The 26,508-nt window shown below is 45.0% G+C and overlaps 1 protein-coding gene across 4 annotated transcripts; it reads left to right on the top strand.

The window, feature by feature from the left end:
• Positions 1-9,514: 9,514 nt before the first annotated feature.
• Positions 9,515-24,430, top strand: LOC101105610 (taurochenodeoxycholic 6 alpha-hydroxylase-like). Of its 4 annotated transcripts, XR_006059444.2 has the most exons (13): positions 9,515-9,748; positions 13,189-13,330; positions 13,915-13,959; positions 14,413-14,540; positions 15,464-15,588; positions 15,959-16,113; positions 16,559-16,665; positions 16,750-16,940; positions 17,038-17,171; positions 20,602-20,666; positions 20,791-20,867; positions 22,100-22,288; positions 23,194-23,302. XR_006059444.2 is itself a non-coding variant. In XM_004001943.6 (12 exons), exons 1-12 carry the CDS (start codon positions 9,554-9,556, stop codon positions 23,387-23,389), a joined length of 1,560 nt encoding a protein of 519 aa, XP_004001992.2. In that variant the 5' UTR covers positions 9,515-9,553; the 3' UTR covers positions 23,390-24,430. The 4 variants fall into 4 exon arrangements, 2 of the variants coding, with proteins under 2 accessions (XP_004001992.2, XP_027820318.1); XM_004001943.6 differs by lacking the exon at positions 22,100-22,288 and having other exon boundaries at positions 23,194-24,430; XR_009599043.1 differs by lacking the exons at positions 20,791-20,867; positions 22,100-22,288; positions 23,194-23,302 and adding an exon at positions 19,128-19,226 and having other exon boundaries at positions 20,602-20,659.
• Positions 24,431-26,508: the final 2,078 nt, after the last annotated feature.

Here is a 26,508-nt window from a genome sequence, read left to right as displayed (position 1 = left end):
CAAGGATATCCTCAGGATGGACAACATCAGTGAACGAGGAAAGATAGAGAGATAAGGAAAGAGACACGGGGTGACCAGGCTTCAGTGAGCGAGGCCCATTTTACTTTATTTTCCTCGGGGCTTTTATACCCTGAGTTGTACATACAGCAAGGTGAAAAATGCAGAGTCAACTCAACATTTTATCAGTAATAACTTTTAATGATATCAGGTTTCTTCTTGTAAGAGTCTTATTTTTTGTACATCATCTTCTGTTCCAGAGGCCTGTTGATATTCCATGACCTCTTTTTGATAAAGGTTGGTCAGCCAGAACAATAATTTCCCCTTAAAGTGTTTCTTCTTAAATTCTTAGCCTGCGTCACCCTTAAAGTACAGAGTTACATTTTTATGGAGCAAAGATTCAGCAGGTTACAGCAAAGAGAGAACTTATTAACTCAAAGTCTAATGTTGCTAATGTTAAAGCTGATGCTTATTATTTCTATATCTTAACTATATGCACTCCCAGGAACACAGTGGATAAGGGATGTGAGAACTTGGCAGCAAGCATAGGCTCAACAATGTTGCAAGAGTCTGGATAAACCTGCCAAGTAAGCTAGAATGCTAACAGAGGGTTTGAAACACTCCTTTCATGTCCAGGAGATTTATCAACTAGAGCCCTAAGTTAACTCTTTGGTCAGGGACAGCCCCCTGCTAATGTCAGAAGAGCTGGTGAAAGACATAAAATAATAAGACAGACAGATTCTGGTTTGGGGGTAGATGCTCAAGCAGGTCCAGGGGGTCCGTCGAGTCCTGAGGCCTTGCTTATCAGGACTCTTCCGCATGACCTTGTCATGGGTCGGATGGCCCAGGGAGTCCCTCGAGTCCTGCATGACCTTGTCATGGGTAGGATCTTCCGTGCTGGCTCCCGGCAGTCTAGGTTATGTCTGGCTGTGGCAAGGACTGTCTGTTTCTCATTCCATTTAGGCTGCCACCGATCAGCTGTTTCCCACTCATCCTTAAATGTTTCTCCTCTGACTCAGACAATTGCCCTGATGTGGGGATAGGACCCCAGCTTCAGTTCCCCCACCCGCCAAGGGCAGATCCACTCCTACAAACACTCCAATTTTCCCCCCTTGTTCCTTTGTCCTGCCAGGTTTTACATGGGTCTGTATATTCTTTTCTGCTGGTCAGGTACTCCTGTCCACTCTCAGCTGCTGTTCTGCATGCACTTCTGTGTCTGAAGGTGTATTCCTGATGTATCCGTGGAGAGAGACATATTCCATGTTCACCTACTCCTCCGCCATCTCGTTCCTCCCCTGTCTCACAATTTTATGTCTCATTGTTTTCATGTGCAACGTGTCCCCACTATAGGCTGCATGGACATTTATAATTGGGAGTTACATGCAGTCACTGAGGCTGTAAAAATTCTGGAGTAATTAGTATTGTTTGAATGCAATAATATCTGTGTTCTCATGGTTCTTAAGACATGTCAGGCCAATAAGATATATATGAAAAAGTATGAGAAGCATTGCAAATGCTCTTCTGAAAGGTTGTACACTTTAAAGAAAAACTAAGGCAATAACATGTCATCTTCTTTTTGTAAGCAGTATATTCAAGATTCAGTTCTGTTCAGTTCAGTCACTCAGTTGTGTCTGACTTGGTGATCCATTGGACTGCAGCACACCAGGCTTCCCTGTCCAACACAAACTCCAGGAGCTTGCTCAAACTCATTTTCATTGAGTCGGTGATGCCATTCAACCATCTCATCCTCTGTTGTCCCCTTCTCCTCCTGCCTTCAATCTTTCCCAGCATCAGGGTCTTTTCCAATGAGTCAGTCCTTCGCATCAGGTAGCCAAAAGATTGGAGTTTCAACTTCAGCATCTGTCCTTCCAATGAACGTGCAGGACTGTTTTAATCTTAAATCTTTAATGTTTAAGACTAAAAGATCTAAAAAGATCTTTTTAGTCATTCATTCTCTTTTTATAAACATAAGAAACTTACTCAGGATATAGGAATGCAGTATAAAGAAAAATCTGCAGCATGTGTGGCTCTTTTTAAAGTTTTCTTAACACAAGTGATTTTGTGCACTGGTAATATATGTTTCAGAGACTACCAAGGAGAATGCTTTCAATGAACAATGCAAAGAAGTAGAGGAAAACAATAGAATGGGAAATACTAGAGACCTCTTCAGGAAAATTGGAGCTATCAAGGGTGCATTTCATGCAAGGATGGGCACAAAAATGGATAGAAATGATAAGGATCTAACAGAGGAAGAAGATATTAAGAAGGCTTGGTAAGAATACACAGAAGAACTATACAAAAAATGTCTTAATGACCAGGTAACCACGATGGTATGGTCACTTACCTTGAACCAGATATCCTGGAGTATGAAGTCAAGTGACCCTTAGGAAGCATTGCTACAAACAAAGCTAGTGAAAGTGAGGGAATTGCAGTTGAGCTATTTAATATTCCTTAAAGATAATGTTGCTAGAGTGCTGCACTAAATATGTCAGCAAATTTGAAAAACTCAGCAGTAGCCACAGGACTGTAAAATGTCAATTTTCATTCCAATCCCAAGAAGGGCAATGCCAAAGAATGTTCAAATTACTGATAGCTTATGGTGTTCAGTGAATGGTGTCTCTGGATTTGTGGTCTCTGAATGAAAAAATTTAACTCCAGGGCCAAAGACAGACTCAGTCACTCAGAGCTTTGTGTAACAAGGTTTTATTAGAGTGAAAAGGGTAGAGAAAGCCTCCAGCAAAAGGCACTGGAAGCAGGTAGAAGAGTACCCACCCTCACTAGTTAAAACAGGGATTATATACTTATCAACTGGCTGCTGAGGATAAAAAGGATACCTCAAGTATTGTAAACGTTCCACCACATCCTTTCCCAAGGCATACATTCTGAGATAACTTCAATACAAAATTAGCCAATAGGAACAAGTTTCGGGCAACGTCTCTGGGCAAAATACACTGTACTGTGTAATCAGGAATATAAGTCTTAAGAATAAGGTTCCCAGTCAAGATTTGTCACAATTGTAATAATTAACACAGACCCTAAGAAAAGCATAATGGGGTCTTCAGTTCAGTTCAGTTCAGTCAACTCTTTGCAACCCCATGAACTGCAGCACACCACGCCTCCCTGTCCATCACCAACTCCCGCAGTCTATCCAAACTCATGTCCATTGAGTCGGTGATGCCATCCAGCCATCTCATCCTCTGTCATTCCCTTCTCCTCCTGCCCCCAATCCCTCCCAGCATCAGGGTCTTTTCCAATGAGTCAACTCTTTGCATGAGGTGGCCAAAGTATTGGAGTTTCAGCTTTAGCATCAGTCCTTCCAATGACCACCCAGGACTGATCTCCTTTAGGATGGACTGGTTGGATCTCCTTGCAATCTAAGGGACTCGCAAGAGTCTTCTCCAACACCACAGTTCAAAAGCATCAATTCTTTGGTGCTCAACTTTCTTCACAGTCCAACTCTCACATCCATATATGACCACAGGAAAAACTAAAGCCTTCACTAGACGGACCTATGCTGGCAAAGTAATATCTCTGCTTTTTAATATGCTATCTAGGTTGGTCATGACTTACCTTCCAAGGAGTAAGCGTCTTTTAATTTCATGGCTGCAGTCACCATCTGCAGTGATTTTGGAGCCCCAAAAATAAAGTCTGACACTGTTTCCACTGTTGCCCCATCTATTTTGCATGAAGTGATGGGACCGGATGCCATGATCTTCGTTTTCTGAATCTTGAGCTTTAAGCCAACTTTTTCACTCTCCTCTTTCACTTTCATCAAGAGGCTTTTAGCTCCTCTTCACTTTCTGCCATAAGGGTAATGTCATCTGCATATCTGAGATTATTGATATTTCTCCCTGCAATCTTGATTCCAGCTTGTGCTTCCTCCAGGCCAGAGTTTCTCATGATATACTCTGCATAGAAGTTAAATAAGCAGGGTGACAATATACAGCCTTGACATACTCCTTTTCCTATTTGGAACCAGTCTGTTGCTCCATGTCCAGTTCTAACTGTTGCTTCCTGACCTGCATATGGGTTTCTCAAGAGGCAGGTCTGGTGGTCTGGTATTCCCATCTCTTTCAGAATTTTCCAGTTTATTGTGATACACACAGTCAAAGGCTTTGGCATAGTCAATAAAGCAGAAATAGATGTTTTTCTGGAACTCTCTTGGTTTTTCCATGATCCAGCAGATGTTGGCAATTTGATCTCTGGTTCCTCTGCCTTTTCTAAAACCAGCTTGAACATCAGGAAGTTCACGTATTGCTGAAGCCTGGCTTGGAGAATTTTGAGCATTACTTTACTAGTGTGTGAGTGAATAGGGTCTTGGGAAAGCATTTTCCCCAGGTAATATGTATTACTGCTGTGTAGCTAGTTCACTTCGGCAAGATTGTTGCAAGATGTATTGTTTCAGGGCTAAAAGAAACAAATGCTACAGTGACTAAGGCAAAAAAAATTTTTTTTGAAAGAATGCCTTCTCCTCCTTTAAGGGCCTTGGACTACCTGACTAAGATTTAACTCTCTCACTTCCAGACAAGTGTGGTTTTCCTCAAAATACTTCAGCTAAGCTTCAGTAGTACGTGAATCAAGAACTTCCAGATGTACAAGCTAGGTTTAGAAAAGGCAGAGGAAGAAGAGATCTAATTGCCAACATTTGCTGGATCATAGAGAGAGCAAGGGGATTCCACAAAAATATCTACAGCTTCATTGATTACCCTACAGACTTTGACTATGTGGATCACAAAAAACTATGGAAAATTCTTAAAGAATAGGAAGTACCAGACCACCTTACTTGTCTCCTGAGAAACCTCGGTGTGGGTCAAGAAGCAACAGTTAGAACCTCACATTTAACAATGGACTGATCAAACCTGGAAAAGGAGTAAGACAAAAGGCTGTATATTGTTACCTTGTTTCTTCAACTTCTAGGCAGGGTACCTCATGTGAAATGCAGTACTAGATGAATCACAAGCTGGAATCAAGATTACCTGGAGAAATATCAGCAACCTGAGATATGCAGATGATACCACTCTAATGGCAGAAAGTGACGAGGAACTAAAGAGCCTCTTGATGTGGGTGAAAGAGGAGAGTGAAAAAGCTGGCTTGAAACTCAACACTTAAAAAACCAAGATCATGGCATCTGGCCTCATCATTTCATGCCATTTAGAAAGAGAAAAGTAGAAGCAGTTATAGGTATTTTCTTGAATTCCAAAATCACTGTGAACTGTGACTGCAGCCATGAAATTAAAAGACGTTTGCTTCTTAGATGGAAAGCTATGACAAACCTAGACAGCATATTAAAAAGCAGAGACATCACTTTGCTGGAAAAAGTCTATATAGTCAAAGCTATGGTTTTTCCAGTAGTCATGTATTGACGTAAGAGTTGGACCATAAGGAAGTCTGAGCGCCAAAGAACTGATGCTTTCAAATTGTGGTCCAGGAGAAGACTCTTAGAGTCCCTTGTACTGCAAGGAGATCAAACCAGTCAATCCTTAAGGAAACCAACCCTGAATATTCATTGGAAGGAATGGTGATGCAACTGAAGCTGCAATACATTGTCCACCTGCAGCAAGGAGCCGACACATTGCAAAAGACCCAGATGCTGGGAAAGAATGAAGGCAAAAGGAGCAGAGGACAGCAGAGGATGACCTGGTTAGACAACATCACCGACTCAATGAACATGAATTTGAGCAAATTCCACGAGATAGTGAAGGACAGGGAAGCCTGGCATGCTGCAGTTCATGGAGTGGCAGAGTCAGACCCAACCTAGTAACTGAACAATAACAGCAATACATGGTCCTGTTCCTGGAAGTAACACAGTAGGGAGCACATCTTACATTGTTTCGTTTATCTACAATTTAATTTTAAAACAGTTTCTCTTAGTACTTGACATAAAAGAGCTTAAAATGTGTTATTACATGCTTTAGAATTACGTTTGTGCCGGGGTCCAGCCCCAGTGGATCCAGGGTAATTCGAAGCAGGGACGGTGTGGAGAGAGATATATAGAGAGAGAGATTTAGAGATATAAAGAGAGATTAGGAAAGAATAGTGTAGTGGGAAATTTAGAGGAGGAAAGAGGCTGTATTCCTTGGTTTACATAGAAAACCAATAAAGCCCAGAGACAAGGGACTTGAACAGTCTACGTAGAGCCACAGGCGCCCGCTTGAATAGCGGAGAGTGCCACGCCTTGGGCTCCCTCTTGCATGGGTCTTAGAAGCCCAGGCAAATAAGTAGACATGGCTAGCCTCTATGCCCCAGACGGGAATCATCCAGAAAATAGAGTAAGAAAGAAAAGAAAACACAGGGGAACCAGTCTTTCCGGGAACTGGCCCATCCTTTATTGTCCGGAAAAACTTTTATACTTTTAGTTGTACGTAGAGATAAAGATAAAAAGCAAAGTCATGCAGGGTCAGCAGCTCTGACCCAGGCTTTCTTTCTGCATACCCATCTGTATACCCAAGTCTTAGGTGATTTACATCATCTTCTGGCCAGGAGGCCTATTAACATTTATGGCCCATTTCTGATAAGGGTCTGTCAACCAGAAAACTTATTTGCCTTAAAAGTGTTCTTACTAAAGTCTGGTGCCACTCTCAGAAAGCACTAATTAAGGTTACATTCTTACATAGCAAGGACACAACAATTTATAACAAGGAAAGAGGAGTACAGTGATTTATAACAAAGAGAAAGTTCATTAACTCAAAAGTCTAGTGTTGCTAACATCAAAACTACTATATTCCTTTTTCTATATCCCAATTACATTGATTAATATCCTCCAGGTGCCTAAAAGATAAAGAATATGGAGGCCTGGCAGCAGTCATTGACTCAACAGTGAAACCCATCACCAATATAATTTTTAGCTTTTTAGAAAAGGCTCTATATCTTTAAGATGTTTTAAGCTGCATGCCTCTTGTGGTTGAGGGGCTGTAAACAATCACAAGTTGTAAAAGTCTCTAACTGTCAGGCAAGTTAGAGAGCCATCAGAGGGGTTTGAGCTGAGACACTCCTTTTATATGCAGGAGACTGTTAACTGGAGCTCTAAGTTAACTCTTTCCAGAGAAAGGTGGTCAGGGATAGCCCCCTGTTATGTCAGAAGAATGGAAAGCACAGTACAATAAGCCAGGCAGACTCTGGTTTTGGCGGGTAGATGCTCAGGAAAATCCAGGGGGTACCCCTGAAGCCAGATCACACCTTTGTGTATGTCAGGCTTCCTTCCTCATGACCTTTGCCATGGGCAGGATTCCTCACACTGGCTCCCAGCACGTTTGCATTTTTTTGAGAATACTGTCACACTGATTGCATGGAAAAGCCTTTATTTTAGAACACCTGAATGCTTTTGCTGAGTGGTGCCTATTGCTGAGTGCCATCTTTCTAGGCTGAAGAGTATGTTGGAGTACGTGCTCACTCCCAGGAAGACATTAGTTATCATTAACAGAAGCACTGACCCCAAATCTAAGTGCCTCTCCAAATGGCATCTTCTTTCCTCACATTGTCACTGCTGATAAGGACTTTTTTAATGGAAATTTAATTTGTTCCCTTTTCTTTGGCCGTTTTTCTTTTTCTTACCAAAAAAAAACCCCACTGTATTCAGGATGAGTTTCATATACAGCAAAAGAAGCTGCACCTATAGCATAGCTAACAATATAAAGATTACAAGATTCTCGGCTAACTACTTTATCTGTCCCAGCAGAAAACATAGATGAAGCAAATGATTAATAGATTAATAAACAACAGGATGAAAACAATAACTCAGAAAGGAAACTGAAGGCTACAAAAGAAACTAAAGCAAGAGATTTGAATAAAATTTCCTAAACTTTAATTACACGATCCCAAATTTAAAAATCAAAACAAAAAACTAAGACTCTCATATTTCAGTAGTGGTTGTCTTTCATTGTATTTCAAATTTATATTCTCTCATCTCTTAAGATGGAAAATAGGGATATTCACACAGACAAGTCACTGCAAACTTAAGAAAATACATAAGCATCCATAGCCTCAGCATGTATTACCCTATTGGAGAGTTTAAATAAAAGAAGAGGTAGAATTTTCAGTTCCACTGGACAAATGAAAATGAGCCATGTTGTCTTGTAAGGTACTCCACAGCTAGATGTTACTACAGACTTCAACTCCAGTTTTGTGCAACATCACAATGTTAAATAAGATAACACAGGCATCAGATATTTGAGAAAGGTCTATTTTTAAATAAATATATACATTTTATTGAAGTACAGTTGACTTACAATGTTTCAGGTGCACAGCAAGGTGATTCAGTTATACAAATACATATATCTTTTTTTGAAATTATTTCCTGTCATAGGTTAGTACAAGATATTGACTACAGTTCCCTATGTTATTCAGTAAACATTTGTTACTTGTTGTATATCTATTTTTTAAAATTAGAAATATAGCCTTCTATTCATACTAAGTCAAATAAGTGGAATAAAAATTCATGCATTTTTTAGTTAGGCAAAATTTCATGTTTTCTAAAATATATATATTATGCATATTTATATAGGTATGTATACAAAATCTTTTCTACTACACTTGATAAAGGCTTGAGAAAGTACATTTAAAAAAAGAAGAGACGGAGAAATTGGAGAACAAAAACAAAATGAAATGGGAGCACTGAATATGAAATAGAAAAAGTGAGACAAATGAGATAAAAGTAAAAGATCATCATATAGTCCAGTTGTTTTTAAACGTGACTGCTCATTAGAAACATATCTGGAGCTCTGGAAAAAAAAAATGAAATGTCTGAGCATTTTTTAAACCTTTTTATTTTATATTGAAAAGGAAGTATTAGTCTCTCGTGTCCAACTCTTTGCAACCCCAAATTGCAAATCTGTTTTGGGATAGAAAATAGTGCTGTATTACACACTTAAAATTTTAAGAGGATAGATGTCTATAGACATCAATAGATGTCTAGATACCAGGCTCCTCTGACAGCCTATCCTCTTAGACATCTATCTATAGATATCTATAGGTAGGCTGTCAGGCTCCTCTGTCCATGGAACTCTCCAGTCAAGAATAGTGGAGTGAGTTGCCATTCTCTTCTTCAGGGAATCTTCCCTACACATGGATTGAACCCTAGGTCTCCTGCATTGCAGGGAGATTCTTTACCATTTGAACTACCAGCCCAATTTTGTACTGGAACATAGTTAACAATGTATGATAGTTTCAGGGGAACATCAGGGGAACTCAGCCATCAGGAAGGGAAACTTCAAAAAACATTTACTTTTCTGTTTTATTTCAAATTGTGTAATTATTTCAAAAAAATATAAACATGTGATAGTTTGATAGTTTGCAGGATCCTGGAACAACCCAAACTCCCCCTTCAAGTTATAAATACTATCTTCTCTTTCTGATTCTTTACATTTTATAACATAAGAGAGATTACATTTAATAAAACCAAATGCTAACACACAAAAAAACTCTGGAGGCCCAGATGTGAGATCTGCCTTCACCTTCACCCTCCCCCACGTGGGCGGGGAGATCCTCTCAGACCAAGCTAGGTGCTCCAGGAAGGTCAGCCACAGTCAGGGGCAGTCAACGATCCAGAAACCACTGCACCATGAGTGTCTCTGTGCTGAGTCCCACCAGAGCCCTGGGCGGGGTCTCTGGGCTCCTGCAGGTGGTCTCCCTGCTCGGCCTGGTTCTGCTTTTGCTCAAGGTGGCACAGCTCTACTTGTACAGACAGTGGCTGCTCAAAGCCCTTCATCAGTTCCCGTCTCCTCCTTCCCACTGGTTCTACGGACACAAGAAAGAGGTAGGATGGAGCAGGATGGGGGAGTGGGAGGTCAGGGAGGGCTGGAGCAAGGGATGGTCATGGTCAGTTAGTCCATGGGACAAAGCCTTTTTGTGTGACCAGCACAAGGCCCCACGAAGTAACACAGCTCATCTCTTAGATCTAGGCTCCTCACCCAGTCCTGGGGGCTCACTCCTCCCAGCCCCTGTGCTGGTGTCCTCGAGTCTGTCAGACACCCCTTCCTCAGGGAGATCTCAGGCTGTCCTGGAAACCCTGCTCTTTGAAGACAATGGCTGTTCCTTATTGACTCTCCCTGCTCTCCAGGCAGAGCAGCTTCAACTGTCCTCACAGAACAGGCTTCTAGATGTTTCCCTGCTCATCACTCAATTGCATGCTCCCTGCCTGGCCCCGAGCTTGCCTGGGAGCACAGACATCAGTCTGATGGATCAGCCCTGTGGGTTCACTGTGTGTGGAGACAACACACAGGAATCTAGGACAGTGCAGGTCACAGGAAAAGAGGCTCACCTCCTGGGTCGTGTTATTTCAGGTATTAGAAAAAAGTGGCTTGGTTTCTTAGGACTGAGGGATTTTTCCTGGCATGTAATAGTGCTTAATTCCTGATAAGATGCCGTCACTCAGGAAGTTTCCCGGGATGGGGTTAGGTGAGGAGAACTGCCTGTTTGGTGTCCTCTCTCCGAACTATGAGCTCTTGGAACTGAGCCTGTAATCCCCCTCACCCTCAGCACCCAGCCCAGAGCCTGCACAGAGCGGTGTCAGTCCATTATGTGGAGGGAGAGGCAAGAGGGAAAGGAGCAGTTTGCAGGCTGGGAGAGGCAGCACTTGCCTAGAGGTGCGGGGAGCTCAGAGCAAAGTCAGGGGCCATGTGGAAATGGCTCACCAAGGGTTTGTGGCTTAAACAATTGTTAGGAGACAATCACAGGTTGAACAGATCAGAGGCCTCTTTCTCTGCAGCACGATTAGAGCAGAGCGGAGACAAAGAGAAAAGCTAGAAGCAGCCCAAGCCCCATGCGGGCTGGCCCAGCACCTCTCTCCCCTCTCCTTCCTAATCTCCTGCACCTTGGGTCTCTCAAGGTCCTCTGCACCTGCCTGTGCATTCCAGCCTCTGGGACTTGGCTCCCCATGTGTCCTCTCCCTGGAATGATCTCATCCCTCACACGACTTTCTCACAAGCCCCAGGCCCAAGTCATTTTCATTCTGGGTCTCCCAGGAGTGGAGAGGACAACTCTTTTTCTCTGGGTGTCCTTCTCACAAGTCAGTGGTAACTGGATTCAGCTATTTCTCTCTGCAAGATCATAGCTATCAGCTTCTTCTGGAAAGCCTGCCTCTGGTTCATTTTTCTATCTTGAAATCATCTTGGTAAATTATGAATCAAATAATAGCAAGTGCAGGAATAAGACTTTCCTAACATCCAGTTCTGAGTTACACCCTATTCCCCAAAGCTTCCCCATAGGCTTTGTCTTCCCTCCATCACACTTCCGTGACCTGCTCCTGTTTTGGCCACCTAATCTCTCAGTCTCCTCCACTAGCCTGTAGGGTCCAAACAGATAAGCATCTAGAGCCGCATCCTAATTTGGTACTTTAAATCCGTGTCTGGCATGAAATAAATGCTCAGTAAACACAGGCTCAGTGAAGGAACGTGACTCAGTACAAGTTGCCTCAAAGCTGTGGAGCTCTGATGGCAGAAGAATGTAGGCAGAGATCAGATAGCAAAGGGGCAGAGGGTTGCTCTGAGTTACACAGAGTCATTGATGTGAAGACAATTTGACTACATGAAACACACCTGGAACCAATTGTTGATGAGAAATCTGGAGGTGACAAAACAAAGGTGAATCTCCAAAGTTGAGGAAAGGCAGTTGCTCTGTGGCACAGAGAACAGGCCACCAGGTAGAGGGAAGAATGTGGGCAAAGACCTGGAAGATGAGCAGGTGGAGCCAGTGCAAGAAGCACTGGAAGCAGCATCTTGAAGGCAGAGCAATGCATCTGTGGAATCACCACCTCATTAGGGCAAGAGTAGAGACAGTAGAGACAGAAAGGAAACACGTTGGTGGTCCATAATCAGGTTTACAAAGATTCCTCTAAGCAGTGGTAAGTGTACAAAAGTTTCTGACAGTCAATGAAAATGAGATTAAAAATCCACATATCAAAATCTTATTTCAATACCATTCTCATATGTGTACACTCAGAATCTGTCCTATAACTGTGCATACACTCGATATGAAAAATAATAATATATACACACAATGTGGTATTTAATTTTTTCCACTTAGCCATATACATTCCAAACAATTTTTCTTATAAGAAACATTAACATGTATGCTGGGATAATATTAAATGTGTGTAGTGACTGGTATGGCAAAATGAAATTAATATATAAATTTAATTTTTAAGATATAATCTATTCATTCTTTAAATAAATCTAATCATATGGCATCTGGTCCCATCACTTCATGGCAAATAGATGGGGAAACAGTGGAAATACTAGCTGACTTTATTTTCCTGGGCTCCAAAATCACTGCAGGTGGTGCCTGCAGCCATGAAATTAAAAGATGCTTACTCCTTGGAAGGAAAGTTATGACCAACCTAGACAGCATGTTAAAAACCAGAGACATTACTTTGCCAACAAAGATCCATCTAGTCAAGGCTATGGTTTTTCCAGTGGTCATGTATGGATGTGAGAGTTGGACTATAAAGAAAGCTGAGCGCTGAAGAATTGATGCTTTTGAACTGTGGTGTTGGAGAAGACTCTTGCAAGTCCCTTGGACTGCAAGGAGATCCAACCAGTCCATCCTAAAGGAGATCAGTCCTGGATGTTCATTGGAAGGACTAATGCTGAAGCTGAAACTCCAGTACTTTGGCCACCTGATGCAAAGAGTTGACTCACTTGAAAAGACCTTGATGCTAGGAAAGATTGAGGGCAGGAGAAGGGGACAACAGAGAATGAGATGGTTGGATGGCATCATCAACTCAATAGACATGGGTTTGGGTTGACTCTGGGAGTTGGTGATGGACAGGGAGGCCTGGCATGCTGTGGTTCATGGGGTCACAAAGAGTCAGACACGACTGAGCAACTGAACTGAACTGAACTGAATCATATGACAACACTGCTTACCAAGTGATAGAAGTTATCATCAGTTGCTCAAGCAACAAATGATTTCCAAAATTTTCATAAACCAAGTAATTATCTTTGATGTAAGTTTCTGTAGGCAGTTTGTAGTGTTGGCCCATACCTCTACCCGACATGGGACAGAATCCAATCTTAGGACAGTGATGGACAGCCTGCAAGGTTGGATGAAATTCCAGGTCAGAAGAAATAGTTCTAAACTCTTAGTTCTGCTGATGGATCCAGAATGATAATCTGGTACCCTTCCAGCCCTTCACCCTGACTTCAGCTCCAGAACTAAAAGAAAGGCATTATTGACTTATCTTTCCCTTGGTGACAGTTCCAACAGGAGAGTGAGCTGCCACTGCTACTGAAAAGGGTAGAGAAATACCCAAAGGCCTGTGCTCGCTGGCTGTGGGGCACAAGTGCCTTAGTATCGGTCTACGACCCTGACTACATGAAGATGGTCCTGGGGAGATCAGGTGAGAGGGAAACCCTCAGCTGGAGACAATCTTTCATTTGAGTGCATGTCCCTGGGTGTGAAATTCCACAAGAGACTGACACTTCAGACATCAAGGCCTGAAGTCCTCCAAATACTCTCCCAACCACAAGCGAGACTAGGGTTTCTCTTTTATGTCTTACTTTTTACAAGTGAATTGAGATGATCCCAGAACTGGAAGATGATTCCCTGTCCACACTGATCTAGGCTGGGCACCTCTCATTGTTGTCTCTTCTGTGTCATGAGATGGCCAGATGACCACACGCTGTAGAAAAATCACAGGTTCTTTCCTATTCTCTGGCAGTGAACTGAGTTTATGTTTCAGGGCAATTCACCATCTTAGTCCTGTGAGTGTTCTTCTCTGGAGCACCAAGCCTCCCTTCCTGGGACCACAATGACTATCAGGACAGAGAGAGTCAGGGATGGGAGGCAAGAGTGCTGTGGTTTCAGAAAGATTGTCATCTGATAAGAACCAAGCAAGGAAGGGAGTCCATGGTCTAGACCTCAGCTGCTCTGGAGGCTCCTTGCAGAGTTTGTTGCCATCCACATTCCCTCTATACCTTTCAGACCCAAAGCCTCAAAGAACCTACAAATACTTGAATTCCTGGATTGGTAAGTACATTTAAATACAACTGTAGACCACCCACCATTTAGGTTAGACAAGAGCGGTCTCTTTGTGTAAATGGAGAACAACAGGTGCCAGGCACACTCATCTCTCAATCAAACCTCATTTCTCTTCTGCTAATGAAACCCTCAGCCTTTGTAGTGGTGCTGTAGCCCTCCTTTTACCTAAGCTTCTTCTTCATAACTTCTCAGTCTTTACTAATGTTTCCAGTCTAGCTTTTCGATAAGTCCTTTGATCACCTGTCCACCTACTCTTTTTCAACCTCTATCTCACTGCTCTTATAATCACATCCTATGGACAGACATACTGGAAATTCACATCCCTATAATGTACTGGCTTTTCCCAGCCCTGCCCGTGATGAGACTTCTCCTGACACCCTTGGTTCCTCCCAAGTTGGCCCCACTCTCCCCAGTGCCCATACACATCCATCCGTGGTTCAGGGACAGGTTTGCTGCTGTTGGAGGGGCAAAAATGGTTCCAGCACCGGCGGATGCTGACCCCAGCCTTCCACTATGACATCCTGAAGGCCTACGTGGGACTCATGGCCGACTCTGTCCAAGTGATGCTGGTGAGTCCACCCCTTGTCACCATACACACTAGAATCCAGCACAGCTGACAAAGTCCACTATCAGACACTTATGTCCCTCACACACCCATGAATAGAGCCACCCAGAATGACGCACTCATGACTTAGTACGAGAGAGCACTCATTAAAGCTAGGTGGGATGGAGGAACATCTAGGCTCCAGCTTGGATCCATAATGTTCTCCTCACCAAGAGAAATCAGGGCCATGGTGTATTCAGGGTCCACTCTTCTATCTCCATGTTTGAACACAGGGGAGTAGATCAAGGAGGTCAGCTCAAATTGGCCCTGGCTGGCCTGGGCAATGGCAGCTTCAGTGGCAGAGTGGACATCCCAAGATGTCACGGAGGTGGGCTCTGGCCTGGATTCCATGGATTCTGCACATCACTGAGCCACTCATGGGAGGAAATGAGTCCAGATCTACACTCATAGAGCTGGGCCTTCACAAACATCGCCTCTGATCTGTACTGGGTATCACCTGGTCTTAGGTAACATTAAATGAATGAAAGGAATTAAGTAGTTCATGCCCCTTCTAAGAGCCCCATTAAAGTCACTTTAGCTTTTCCTTGCCTTGAAATATTTGCTTTGTAGTGTTGATAACACTTGTCCAGATCTGACCTCAGGACAAATATTCTCCCCCGACTATGCTTTCTGCTCAGCCACAAGCTGGTTAATATCATAAATTATTCCTAAAATTCATAATTAATTAGGATATTAGAAGGGAATACAACTATTATATAGTAACGGTTCAAAGAAATAGGCATTACATTATACACGTGTGTTACAGCTCTAAGTTGCTAAAACAAGTCTGCTTAGAAAATGAGGAAATTTCATCTGAAGATGTAGAGACCGAGAGAAAACCAGGATTTCTGGGGAAGCAGAGTAGGGTCAATCCCCATCCCTCCACAGGACAAGTGGGAGGAGCTTGTCAGCCAGGACTCACATCTGGAGATCTTTGGACACGTCTCCTTGATGACCCTGGACACCATCATGAAGTGCGCCTTCAGTCACCAGGGCAACGTCCAGACGGACAGGTCAGTGACAGCTCTTCAACAGCAGAGTCCTTTTCTCACCATCTGGGAATGACTTATCTGAGAGGCAGTAAGGGCAGTGTTAAGGTTTCTCAGCACAAAAAGTAAGTTCTGCAGAGAGGCATGGACCACAGCCAAATTCTACCCAGACTATTCTTGACTCAATCACTAGTTCCAGTTTCCTACACAGGGAGAAGCCTGGATCCTTAGGCCACTTGTAAATACTGAGGGGCTCCTCGGGCTAAGACAGAAACGGCAATACCTCAGTGCTGCCTGTCTCCACTGACTGAGGAATCCTTGACCCAGAGCCCAAATTCCTCTCTAAGTCAGAGGTTCCCTCAACTCCAGTCTCTTCTGCACCCTCTCCCTTCAGGAACTCCCAGTCCTACATCCAGGCCATCAGGGATCTCAGTCATCTGATTTTTTCCCGACTGCGGAATGCTTTCCACCAGAACGACCTCATCTACAGGCTGACCCCTGAAGGCCGCCGGAACCACCGGGCCTGCCAGATCGCCCATCAACACACAGGTTCCCCTACTTCTCGTGGGCCACTCTACACACCTTCATCAGGCACATATGGGGGGGCCTGGCCTTGATTCTTCAGGCAGAGCCCAGACTCCTGCTTCCTCTTTAGGAGCTGACACACACCCACCTGCTGCAGGGACTGGGAACCCAGAGGTCGGGGTGTCAGGTGTTGAACAGGGAGTTACAGGAGTCACCAGGTTGGTGATGCCTGAGTGAGACCCCTCCCAGCAGCATTCAGGCAGAGCCTCCATGGGCTGTGTTACTTCATGGATTGCCGCCTGGAGTAGATGTCGCTGGAGCTCTCAGTCCTGACATGCTCACCCAGTGCCACCCACCTCACCCACCTGGCGCCCAGACTGGGCCTGAAGGGCAGATGGGGCCATGGTGGGTGCTGCATATGGGCCCCCAGAGTCCTCAGCTCTGGCTGGGAACCACTGTTCTGGGACAGATGCAGTGATCAAGGAGAGGAAGGCTTGCCTGAAGAAGGAGGGAGAGCTGGAGAAGGAGAGGAGAAGGAGGACCTTGGACTTCCTAGACATCCTCCTCTTTGCCAGAGTAAGTGTAGACAAGAGAGGCCTGAGCCTTTGGGCAGAAGCACACAGGAAGGGCAGACCCTGCACTCTGGTCCTGCCTCCACAGATGGAGAATGGGAGCAGCTTGTCTGACAAGGACCTCCGTGCCGAAGTGGACACATTCATGTTTGAGGGCCATGACACCACAGCCAGTGGCATCTCCTGGATCCTGTATGCTCTAGCCTCCCACCCTGAGCATCAGCAGAGATGCAGGGAAGAGATCCTGAGCCTTCTGGGGGATGGCACCTCCATTACCTGGTAAGCGTCCAGGAGATGAAAGAACCCTGTCCCACCTGAGCTAGAGAGAATCCCTGCTTGTCCTGTCCTGCCTGCTCTCAGATGGGCTTCCTTGCAGGGATCACCTGGACCAGATGCCCTACACCACCATGTGCATCAAGGAGGCACTGAGACTCTATCCACCAATACCAGTCATTGGCAGAGAGCTGAGCAAGCCCATCACCTTCCCTGATGGACGCTCCTTACCTGCAGGTATGAACTTCACCTCACCACTCAGCTAAGTACTCTGTAGGACCACGTGGTAAACCAGAAATCCACATGTGCTTTCCCACTTGCAGTATGCTCTGATTTTTTTCTACCAGAAGATAATATTTACCCACTAGTTTAAGTGAGTTTTGAAAAATGTTTTTCTTTAAAAATGTAGGAATAATCCTACCATATATCCAACAATCCTGCTACTGGGAATATAACCTGAGACCCTGGAAATAAAAAAGAATGTGTACCACAGTGTTCATTGCAGCATCATTTACAATAGCCAGGACATGGAAGCAAACTAGATGTCCATCGACAAATGAATGGATTATGAAGATATGGTCCATAAACTCAAGGGAATATTACTCAGTCATAAAACAGTATGAAACTGAGTCTGTTGCAGTGAGGTGGATGAACCTGCAGCCTGTTATACAGAGTGAAATAACTCAGAAACAGAAAAACAAATATCATATATTAACACATATGTATAGAATCCAGAAAACTAGTACTGATGAACCATTTGCAGGGAAGGAATGTAGGTTTAGACATCAGTTCAGTTCAGTCACTCAGTTGTGTCTGACTCTTTGCAACCCCATGGACTGCAGCACACCAGGCTTCCCAGTCCATCACCAACTCCAAGAGATTACTTAAACTCATGTCCATCGAGTCAGTGATGCCATCCAACCTTCAAACCCTTTTCCTTCTGCTGTCTGTCTTTCCCAGAAAAAGGGTCTTTTCCAATGAATCAGGTCTTTGCATGAGGTGGCCAAAGTACTGGAGCTTCATCTTCAGCATCAGTCCTTTCAATGAATATTCAGGACTGATTTCCTTTAGTTTTGACTGGTTGGATCTCCTCACAGTCCAAGGGACTCTCAAGAGTCTTCTCCAACACTACAGTTCAAAAGCATTAATTCTTCAGTGCTCAGCTTTCTTTATGGTCTAACCCTCACATCCATACATGACTACCGGAAAAACCATAGCTTTGACAAACGGACATTTATCTCAAAGTGATTTCTTGGCTTTTTAATATGCTGTCTTGATTGGTATTAGCTTTTATTCCAAAGAGCAAGCATCTTTTAATTTCATCCCTGCAATCACCATCTGCAGTGATTTTGGAGTCCAAGAAAATAAAGTCTGTCACTGTTTCTATTGTTTCCCCATCTATTTGCCATGAAGTGATGTGACCAGATCCCATGATCTTAGTTTTCTGAATGTTGAGTTTTAAGCCACTATTTCACTCTCCTTTTTCACTTTCATCACGAGGCTCTTCAGTTCCTCTTTGTTTTCTGCTGTAAGGGTGGTGTCATCTGCATATCTGAGGTAATTGATCTTTCTCCCGGCAATCTTGATTCCAGCTTTTGCTTCCTTCAGCCCAGCGTTTCTCATGATGTACTCTGCATATAAGTTGAATAAGCAGGGTGACAATATACAGCCTTGATGTACTCCTTTTCCTATTTGGAACCAGTCTGTTGTTCCATGTCCAGTTCTAACTGCTGCTTCCTGACCTGCATACAGGTTTCTCAAGAGGCAGGTCTGGTGGTCTGGTATTCCCATCTCTTTCAGAATTTTCCACAGTGTATTGTGATCCACACAGTCAAAGGCTTTGGCATAGTCAATAAAGCAGAAATAGATGTTTTTCTGGAACTCTCTTGCTCTTTCCATGATCCAGCAGATGTTGGCAATTTGATCTCTGGTTCCTCTGCCTTTTCTAAAACCAGCTTGAACATCAGGGAGTTCACGGTTCATGTATTGCTGAAGTCTGGCTTGGAGAATTTTGAGCATTACTTTACTAGCGTGTGTGATGAGTGCAATTGTGCGGTAGTTTGAGCATTCTTTTTCATTGCCTTTCTTTGGGATTGGAATGAAAACTGACCTTTTCCAGTCCTATGGACACTGCTGAGTTTTCCAAATTTGCTGGCCTATTGAGTGCAGCACTTTCACAGCATCATCTTTCAGGATTTGAAATAGCTCAACTGGAATTCCATCACCTCCACTAGCTTTGTGATGCTTCCTAAGGCCCACTTTGACTTCACCTTCCAGGATACCTGACTCTAGGTGAGTGATCACACCATCGTGATTATCTGGGTTGTGAAGATATTTTTTGTACTGTTCCTCTGTGTATCCTTGCCACCTCTTCTTAATATCTCCTGCTTCTGTTAGGTCCATACCATCTCTGTCCTTTATCGAGCCCGTCTTTGCATGAAATGTTCCCTTGTTATCTCTGATTTTTGAAGAGATCTCTAGTCTTTCCCATTCTGTTGTCTTCCTCTACTTCTTTGCATTGATCACTGAGGAAGATTTTCTTTTTATCTCTCCTTTCTATTCTTTGGAACTCTGCATTCAAATGGGAATAGCTTTCCTTTTCTCCTTTGCTTTTCACTTCTCTTCCTTTCATAGCTATTTGTAAGGCCTTCTCAGTCAGCCATTTTGGTGGGTTTTTTTTTTTTTTTTGCATTTCTTTTTCCATGGGGTTAGCTTTGATCCCTGTCTCCCGTACAATGTCACGAACCTCCATCCATAGTTCATCCGGTACTCTATCAGATCTAGTCCTAGTAACATCCAATTTAAGAATTGAGTGGGTTGCTATTTCGCTCTCTCTCTCTATGTGTGTGTGTGTGTGTGTGTGTGTGTGTATATATACACACACACACACACAAGATTTACAGCTAGCAACATCCAATTAAAAACATGATTGACACATAACTTGAATGCAACAAAAGCTCAATAAACAAATGTTAACCCTTGAATGTGGTCTTATAATGGAAACTAAAACTCTAATTCCTTGAAACATGAAGACTTAAGAGAAAGGCAGACGGAAGCAGGGGGAAGCATGCTTCTTCCACACGGATCTAAGTAAAGAAGGGAGCTTAGGGACTCCACTGTCATGGGTCAGATAGTCCAGTCTCTGAGGATTCCTCTGGTGGGTGGCAGAGAGCAGCTGATGATGAAGTCTGGGAGCCCTGCCATGGCTGGAGGCCACCCACTGATTCACCTCACAGTGGGTCTGAATCCCAGCCCTTCCCCATTTTGGCTGTGCTATCATAGACGCATCCCTTAATCTTTCTGAGGCTCAAATGCTTCATCGGTTCATGGGGATAGAACTGCCTTCCTTGAGGGCTGTGTGAGGATTAAATGAGTTATTGCACATTCCCCAGGGTTATGATGGCACTTGATAAATGTGAGTTGTCACCTGAGTTGCTCCTAAATGTAAGCCTCCAATTCTCTTACTTTTCAATCCTGGGTCCTGATCACCTACTCCTAACAGAGCTCATGTGCTTTTTCATGCCCAGCCCACCTGTCTTGCAAGAACATCATTTCATTCAGAGTGATGGAGGGTGCTCCCATGGTGGTTCCCAGGACTTTTGTGAAGACATACTCCCCCTGCTTCATGGGGACCATCAGGCTTCTTTCTCTCCTCTCTGTCCCACAGGAATCTTAGTCTCCCTCTCCTTTTATGGACTTCATCACAACCCAACCGTGTGGCCGAACCCGGAGGCAAGTTGGTGGTGTGAGGAGGGGATGGGATGCTCTCTCCACACCAGCCGCTCCTGCTCCTGCTCTGTGGATTGATGTGAGAAGTTTGACCCCCACTGTCCTAGCCCCATTGTTCTCTCTGCAGGTGTTTGACCCATCCCGGTTTGCACCAGGTTCTACTCGACACAGCCATGCCTTCCTGCCCTTCTCAGGAGGGTCCAGGTGAGGCCTCTGTACCGCGGGAAGCAGGTGTCACTGGTTGCTCCCTGCTGTGTGTGACTGTCTACATTCGTACACGGTGCATGCAGTTCTGTCCTTATGTGTTGATGTATTGAGAAGGAGGCATGGGTCTCCATGTACAAGAAGGTCTTTAGGGCCCACCACAATGACGTTGACCTCCTGATGTCCACAAGGACTGATATCATTTCCATCTCAGTGACTGATCCAAAGTATCCAGGGTTTTCCTCACTTTAGGAGTATGACATTTTAACATTAGAAGTCTTCTTGAAAGTTAAACTACACATGTTTGGTTTGGGCAATTTCAGTCACCTTAAAAGATGGTTTCCTCTATTCCCACAGTACTAGTCAGCCTACTGCCTTTCTACTTAATTCACCAGTCCACCTCTCACTGTATCTATTGTGTTTGCCTGGGTTTGGAATATCAGTTACCTTCCACGTCCTGAGGCTTCAAGTCATGTCTGTGATCAGTCACAGTTGTTGTTCGAATAAGTTTCACAGTCATGACTGTGTTCTCTAGTTCTACAGTACATCTGACATAATTTTGACTTCATATTAATATAACCATGACATATTTTCCTGTTGCCAAAATTCTTTATATAATAGCAGAAGTTATATATCATAGTCTCAGAGTCTACAGAGTCTAATGTTAGCAAGATAAAGAGTAAAGTGCAGGACAATCAAGTCAGCTTTTGGGAGAAAACTATTCTTTGTTTGACAAGCATTTGTAAAGTCCCTTGAATGTAAAGTATAAAGCACCCTTGGAATAGCTATTAACCTGGATGATACATTCATAAATGACTAAAGATCTTAAAGGCTACAGAACCTCCCCTAAAATAATAACTTCAGTGACTTTGTAACTTAGTAAAAACAAGCTTTTTCTGACTCTACAGTTCTAGGAAATTTTCAACTGTGAATCAACATACACAGAACAGCTTTGAAGCAAATTGTCTTCCTGAATTGCTTCTAGGGTTTGGTTTACACCAGGGTCCAGTCCTTCCTTGTAGACATGGCTGCATGCCATGCAGCTGCCACTAGAGGAAATGGGAGAGTAGGCAGCTTGATTTTAGGTCAGAATGAATATTTGTTATACTGTCAGTCCATCTGAGTTGTTTTCTATTCAATTAATATTCTTTAAATATGAAAGCGTGTCTCCATGTGCCAAGACCTGTGCCAGGAGATGGGAACACAGAGATGATAACGCTGTCCTCCCCCAGGGCTCACTGTCAACAAATCAACATGTCTACTCAAGACAGATGTCATTCACACATCCACTCTTTCACTCATTCATTCATTGGGCAGACTGTGGAAGGATCCATGATCCAGCACTATGCTGGGCACTGGATGTGATGTGTCCTTGAGTTAACACTCATGGGAGCCTTGAGGGTCCCGAGTGGGAAGAGGAGGTGAGAGTGGTGAGAGTGCAGAGGGGGTGAGGGTGGTGGGTGGTGGTCACTGGATTGAGCCTTCAGCATGAGGATGGCAAAGGCGAGGGGAGGGGACCTCAACAGTTGATGAGTCAGAAAAAGGAGCTGGACAGACCCTAGGTGAGTAAGGAATAATCCAGAGAGGGCAGTGATGCAGCTAAGGCATTGGAACGTGTCCTCCCTGTGGTACAGAACATAGCAGGCCTGGAGCTACTGTGGGTTTAGAGAGAAGGGCAGAATGGAGGCTGAAAAGGCCAGATGAGGAGCCCAAGGGATGGTTAGGAGGGCCATTTCTAGATTAGAATGGAATGTTCCAAAGTTAGATTGACTGAGGGGCTGAGGGGGACAGGAAGCCAGACCATTAATTGGGAGGCAAATGGTCAGCTGGTTAGGGTTGTTAACCCATGTCCCACCAGGAAGCCTCCCTGTTGCCATTCTGATTCCTTACACAACCCTGTCTTGTCATCTCTGGGAACTGGGCAACCTGTCTGTCCACTGTAGGTGGTAAGGTCCTGAGAGGGTGTCCACCCTGCCCCCATACAGTGCCCTGGCCTGACCTGAAACCAGGAACTGCCCATGGATGAGTGAATAAAGTACTAGTTCACAGTTCTCGATCCACTTGACTTGACTCTGTGACTTAGAGCACTGATGCTCCCCAACAGGATTTCCTGCTGAGAGCAGAAGTAGGAGGTTGGAGACAGTCCTTAGAGAGGTGGGCTTTGTCATAGGTCAGGGGGAGAGTTTGGCCCAAGGCTTGGCTGTCAAGTTCAGTGTGATGAGTAAGGAAGGGATCAGGGCTGGGCCATGTGGAGGACAGCCCTGAATCCCTGTGCTCAGCAGGGGTTAGAAGCCTCTGCTCTCTTCCTTTTTATCTCCCAACCCAGGAACTGCATCGGGAAGCAGTTTGCCATGAATGAGTTGAAGGTGGCCGTGGCCCTGATCTTGCTTCGCTTTGAGCTGTCACCGGATCCCTCCAGGGTCCCTGTGCCCACTCCAGTCATGGTGCTGAGATCCACAAATGGGATCCACTTGCAACTCAGGAAGCTGTCTGATCCAGGTGGAGACAAGGACAAGCTCTGAGGGCGCCTACCCGCCATCCTGTCTTGCTGTCACTCTCCCTGTCCTTGCCTTTTTGCCCACTTCCTGTTTCTGTCTGCCCCCTACCAGCTTGCCTCATCTTCTGCCTCCTGCCCAGCAGCAGACTTTCTGCCCTTCTCATCTCACCTTTCTCCAGGCTCTCTATTTGCTGTCTCTCCATCTGTCTCTGACCCCCTGTATCTCTCACTGTCCACAGGAATCCTGATCACCCGACACCCTCCAGTCTGTCTGTTCTCTCCTGTGTTTCTCCCCTTCTGCCTGCCTGTCTGACCCTGAATTCACATATATTTGCTTCTAAAATAATTTGCCATTAGCTTAGGGACTTGGGGCTTCTCTGATGGCTCACAGGGTATAGAACCCACCTGGTACCCAGGAGCCACCAGAGACTCAAGTTCAATATCTGGGTCAGGAAGATCCCCTGGAGAAGGAAATGGCAACCCACTCCAGTATTCTTGCCTGGGAAATCCCATGAACAGAGGAGCCTGGTAGATTGCAGTTCACAGGATGGCCAAGAGTTGGACTTGACTGAGCACAGGACAAAATATCTTAGAGACTTAGAACAATACCAAGTTATTCTCTGAAGGCTCTGGAGTGAGAAATCTGAAGTGGGTTTCCCTGGGAAAAGGAAGATGTTGGTGGGCTCCCCCTCCAAGGATCTAGGACAGGGTCCCACTCTGTGCCTTTTCTGCATCTAGCGCTGCAATCCTTGCATTCTTTGGCTCCTGGGCCCTCCTCCCTATGTGAATCGAGCAGCATCTTAAATGTCCCTCTGCTTCTGTCTTCACATCACTTTCTCCTTCACCAAGACTTTGTAATTAGAGGAACAACTCAGATAAGACAGACTTGTTCTCCTATCTGGTGATTAGGATGAGGACACCTGGGCAGGCATTGCTGGACGTGTTAAGTCTTGTGTGACCACCGTCAGCCTGTCTCCGGCTCTGTCCAATGGGTGACGGGCCTACCCATGTGTCAGTCATGTGGCTTCCCCTCTCTTGCTCTCCCTTAATAAAGTTCACAGCATCATATGGAGTGTACTTGTCTTCTGTGAAAGGAGCTGGATGAAAAAAAAAAAAGAAAGAAGTGGAGGGAAGACAGTAGAGAGGAGGAGGGGAGATTACACCTGCTCTGTGGGGCTGGAACCCCAGCAGGGAAAGTGTGTCTGGCCCCACTGCAGCCTCACACGCTGGGGTCCCTCATGCCCCACACGCTGCCTGGCGCCTGAAGCCCCCATGACAGCTGAGGCAGGAGAAAGGGCTCATCTCCAAAGGCTCAGAGGGAAGATGCTCACACCAGCACCTGTCGGGGAAGGAGCCTCCTGCTCTTCCATGGTGGCTTCCTCACCACATCTGTAGAGGGGCCCAGCCAGCACCCACCCTGTGCTAGCAGGGAAGACGTTACAGACTTGGCCAGACACACGGGGCTTCTTCACCCCAAATGAGATTTGAGCAGAGTCCAGGCTGGCCTTCTCTCCAGTCCCTCGGCTGCCCTTCCTCTCAGGCAGGGCCTCAGGCTCCTCAGAAGCCTAGAGTGGGCAGCTGTGCTGGAGGGTCTGGGAGGAGCCAACTGGGCACAAGGCTTGGCTACTGGGAACAGGTGTCAGACCCAAATCCAGGACAGCTGGTGGCACCTCCCCCTCAGGATAGCACCTTGGAGTCCCTGGCATATGTGCCCAGCCACTCTGAGTGAGGACGGCCTTCTTCAGCCCTGCCATTCCTAGAGACCATGTTGGGGCCTGTCCTCCTGACCCTGGGCACTGACCAGAATCAGGCCCTTTGCACTCCTCCTCTAGCCTCTCTGCACTCAGCCCTGCTCTCTCTGGTTCTGCACAGGTTCCCTTCCTTCCCACCCCTGCCCTTCCTAGCCTAGGGCCCTGGTGCCACAGGAGACCTCCCGGCAGCCTACATGCCTAGTAAAAGGGCATCTCCCTCAGCTCCTGCCTGCAGCCGAGACCTTTGCACCAGTCTTCATACATGCCCTGATTCCCAAGTCACTTAGCTAGTTCATTCTGCTCCAGAAAGGGCCCAGATGGTATTCAGTGCTAGACCAGCGATAGGGCAGGAGGGTTAGTTGGGAGTGTCCTGGACAGGAAATTTGGCAGATCTGCTAGAGTCAGGTGTTTGCAGAAGAGCTCAGACTGATCATTCTAAAAGCATGGGATGATGGTCCCACACTCTCTTTACTATTCCTAGTGCTAAACCACATTTCTGAACCAATAAAGGAAAGTCTCTTTGTTCAGAGTCTACATGGAAGGGGAAGAAGAGATCTGAGAGGAACCCAAGAGTGGGGAAGGTTGGGCTGGGGGGATGCTGAGTGTAGCTGGTTACCCACTCCTGACTTTTAATATGGACGGGTGACCCCATTGGTTGTGTGTGAACTACCTATCGTCATGAGGCCAGACAAATGAGGATGGTGTTGGGACTGGAGTTAAGCTGGTGAGGGAGCTGTTCAGGAGGAAAAGGCTCCTGAGAGAGCCGGCTTCCAAGTAATTCTTTATGGAAATCTTTGGTGTTTTGCTTTTTTGAATCATGGGCATTAGATTTGATCTTCGAAGGGAGAATGATGACATCATGATATAAGAGACTAAAGATGAAGGTTTTCCCATCCCTTGTTTTTTGACTTATGATCTCCATGACTTTCTCAGTGTACAACCCTCTAGAAGCACTCTTTACCTGTTAGACTCCTATTCACCCTTCACAGCCCCATTTTTTAAAGTTTTCTCCTTTCCTTCTTATCCCAGTCAGTATTCAGTCCTCCACCACAAGCTTTATCATTTGTATTGTGCTAGTGTAGCTTTCTGTTTTAACATAGCCTGTGAGCTCAAGAAATATTTGCTGAGTGAATGATTGACTGAATGAGCATTCCTAGGAGATACCTAGGAAATGAATTATTATCATACCTTTCAAAGGAGACTGAAGCTTAGAGAGTACAAGTCACTGGCGCCATATATAGTGAAACTGCTCTAGGTCAGGCCTCCTGAATCCAAGGCGAGTGCTCCACCCACTAACACAGTCACCCAGCACTCACTGCAGAGCTGATGGGACAAGACTCCAGGAACATTTCAGAGGACATGGGGCTGGCAGCAAGAAGGTCCAACGGAGAAG

Source organism: Ovis aries, chromosome 1, assembly GCF_016772045.2.
Source record: "Ovis aries strain OAR_USU_Benz2616 breed Rambouillet chromosome 1, ARS-UI_Ramb_v3.0, whole genome shotgun sequence".
Classification (NCBI taxonomy): domain Eukaryota; kingdom Metazoa; phylum Chordata; class Mammalia; order Artiodactyla; family Bovidae; genus Ovis; species Ovis aries.
Note: the sequence above shows the minus strand (reverse complement) of the source record. Positions and strands in the feature narration are given on the sequence as shown.

What these genes read in the sequence shown, in the direction of transcription:
- LOC101105610 (XM_004001943.6), top strand. Translation starts at nt 9,554, where the DNA reads ATGAGTGTCTCTGTGCTGAGTCCCACCAGAGCCCTGGGCGGGGTCTCT. An exon ending in GGCAACGTCCAGACGGACAG is followed by an intron (nt 15,589 to 15,958) that starts GTCAGTGACAGC and finishes CTCTCCCTTCAG; the next exon opens with GAACTCCCAGTCCTACATCC. An exon ending in CCGTGTGGCCGAACCCGGAG is followed by an intron (nt 20,667 to 20,790) that starts GCAAGTTGGTGG and finishes TTCTCTCTGCAG; the next exon opens with GTGTTTGACCCATCCCGGTT.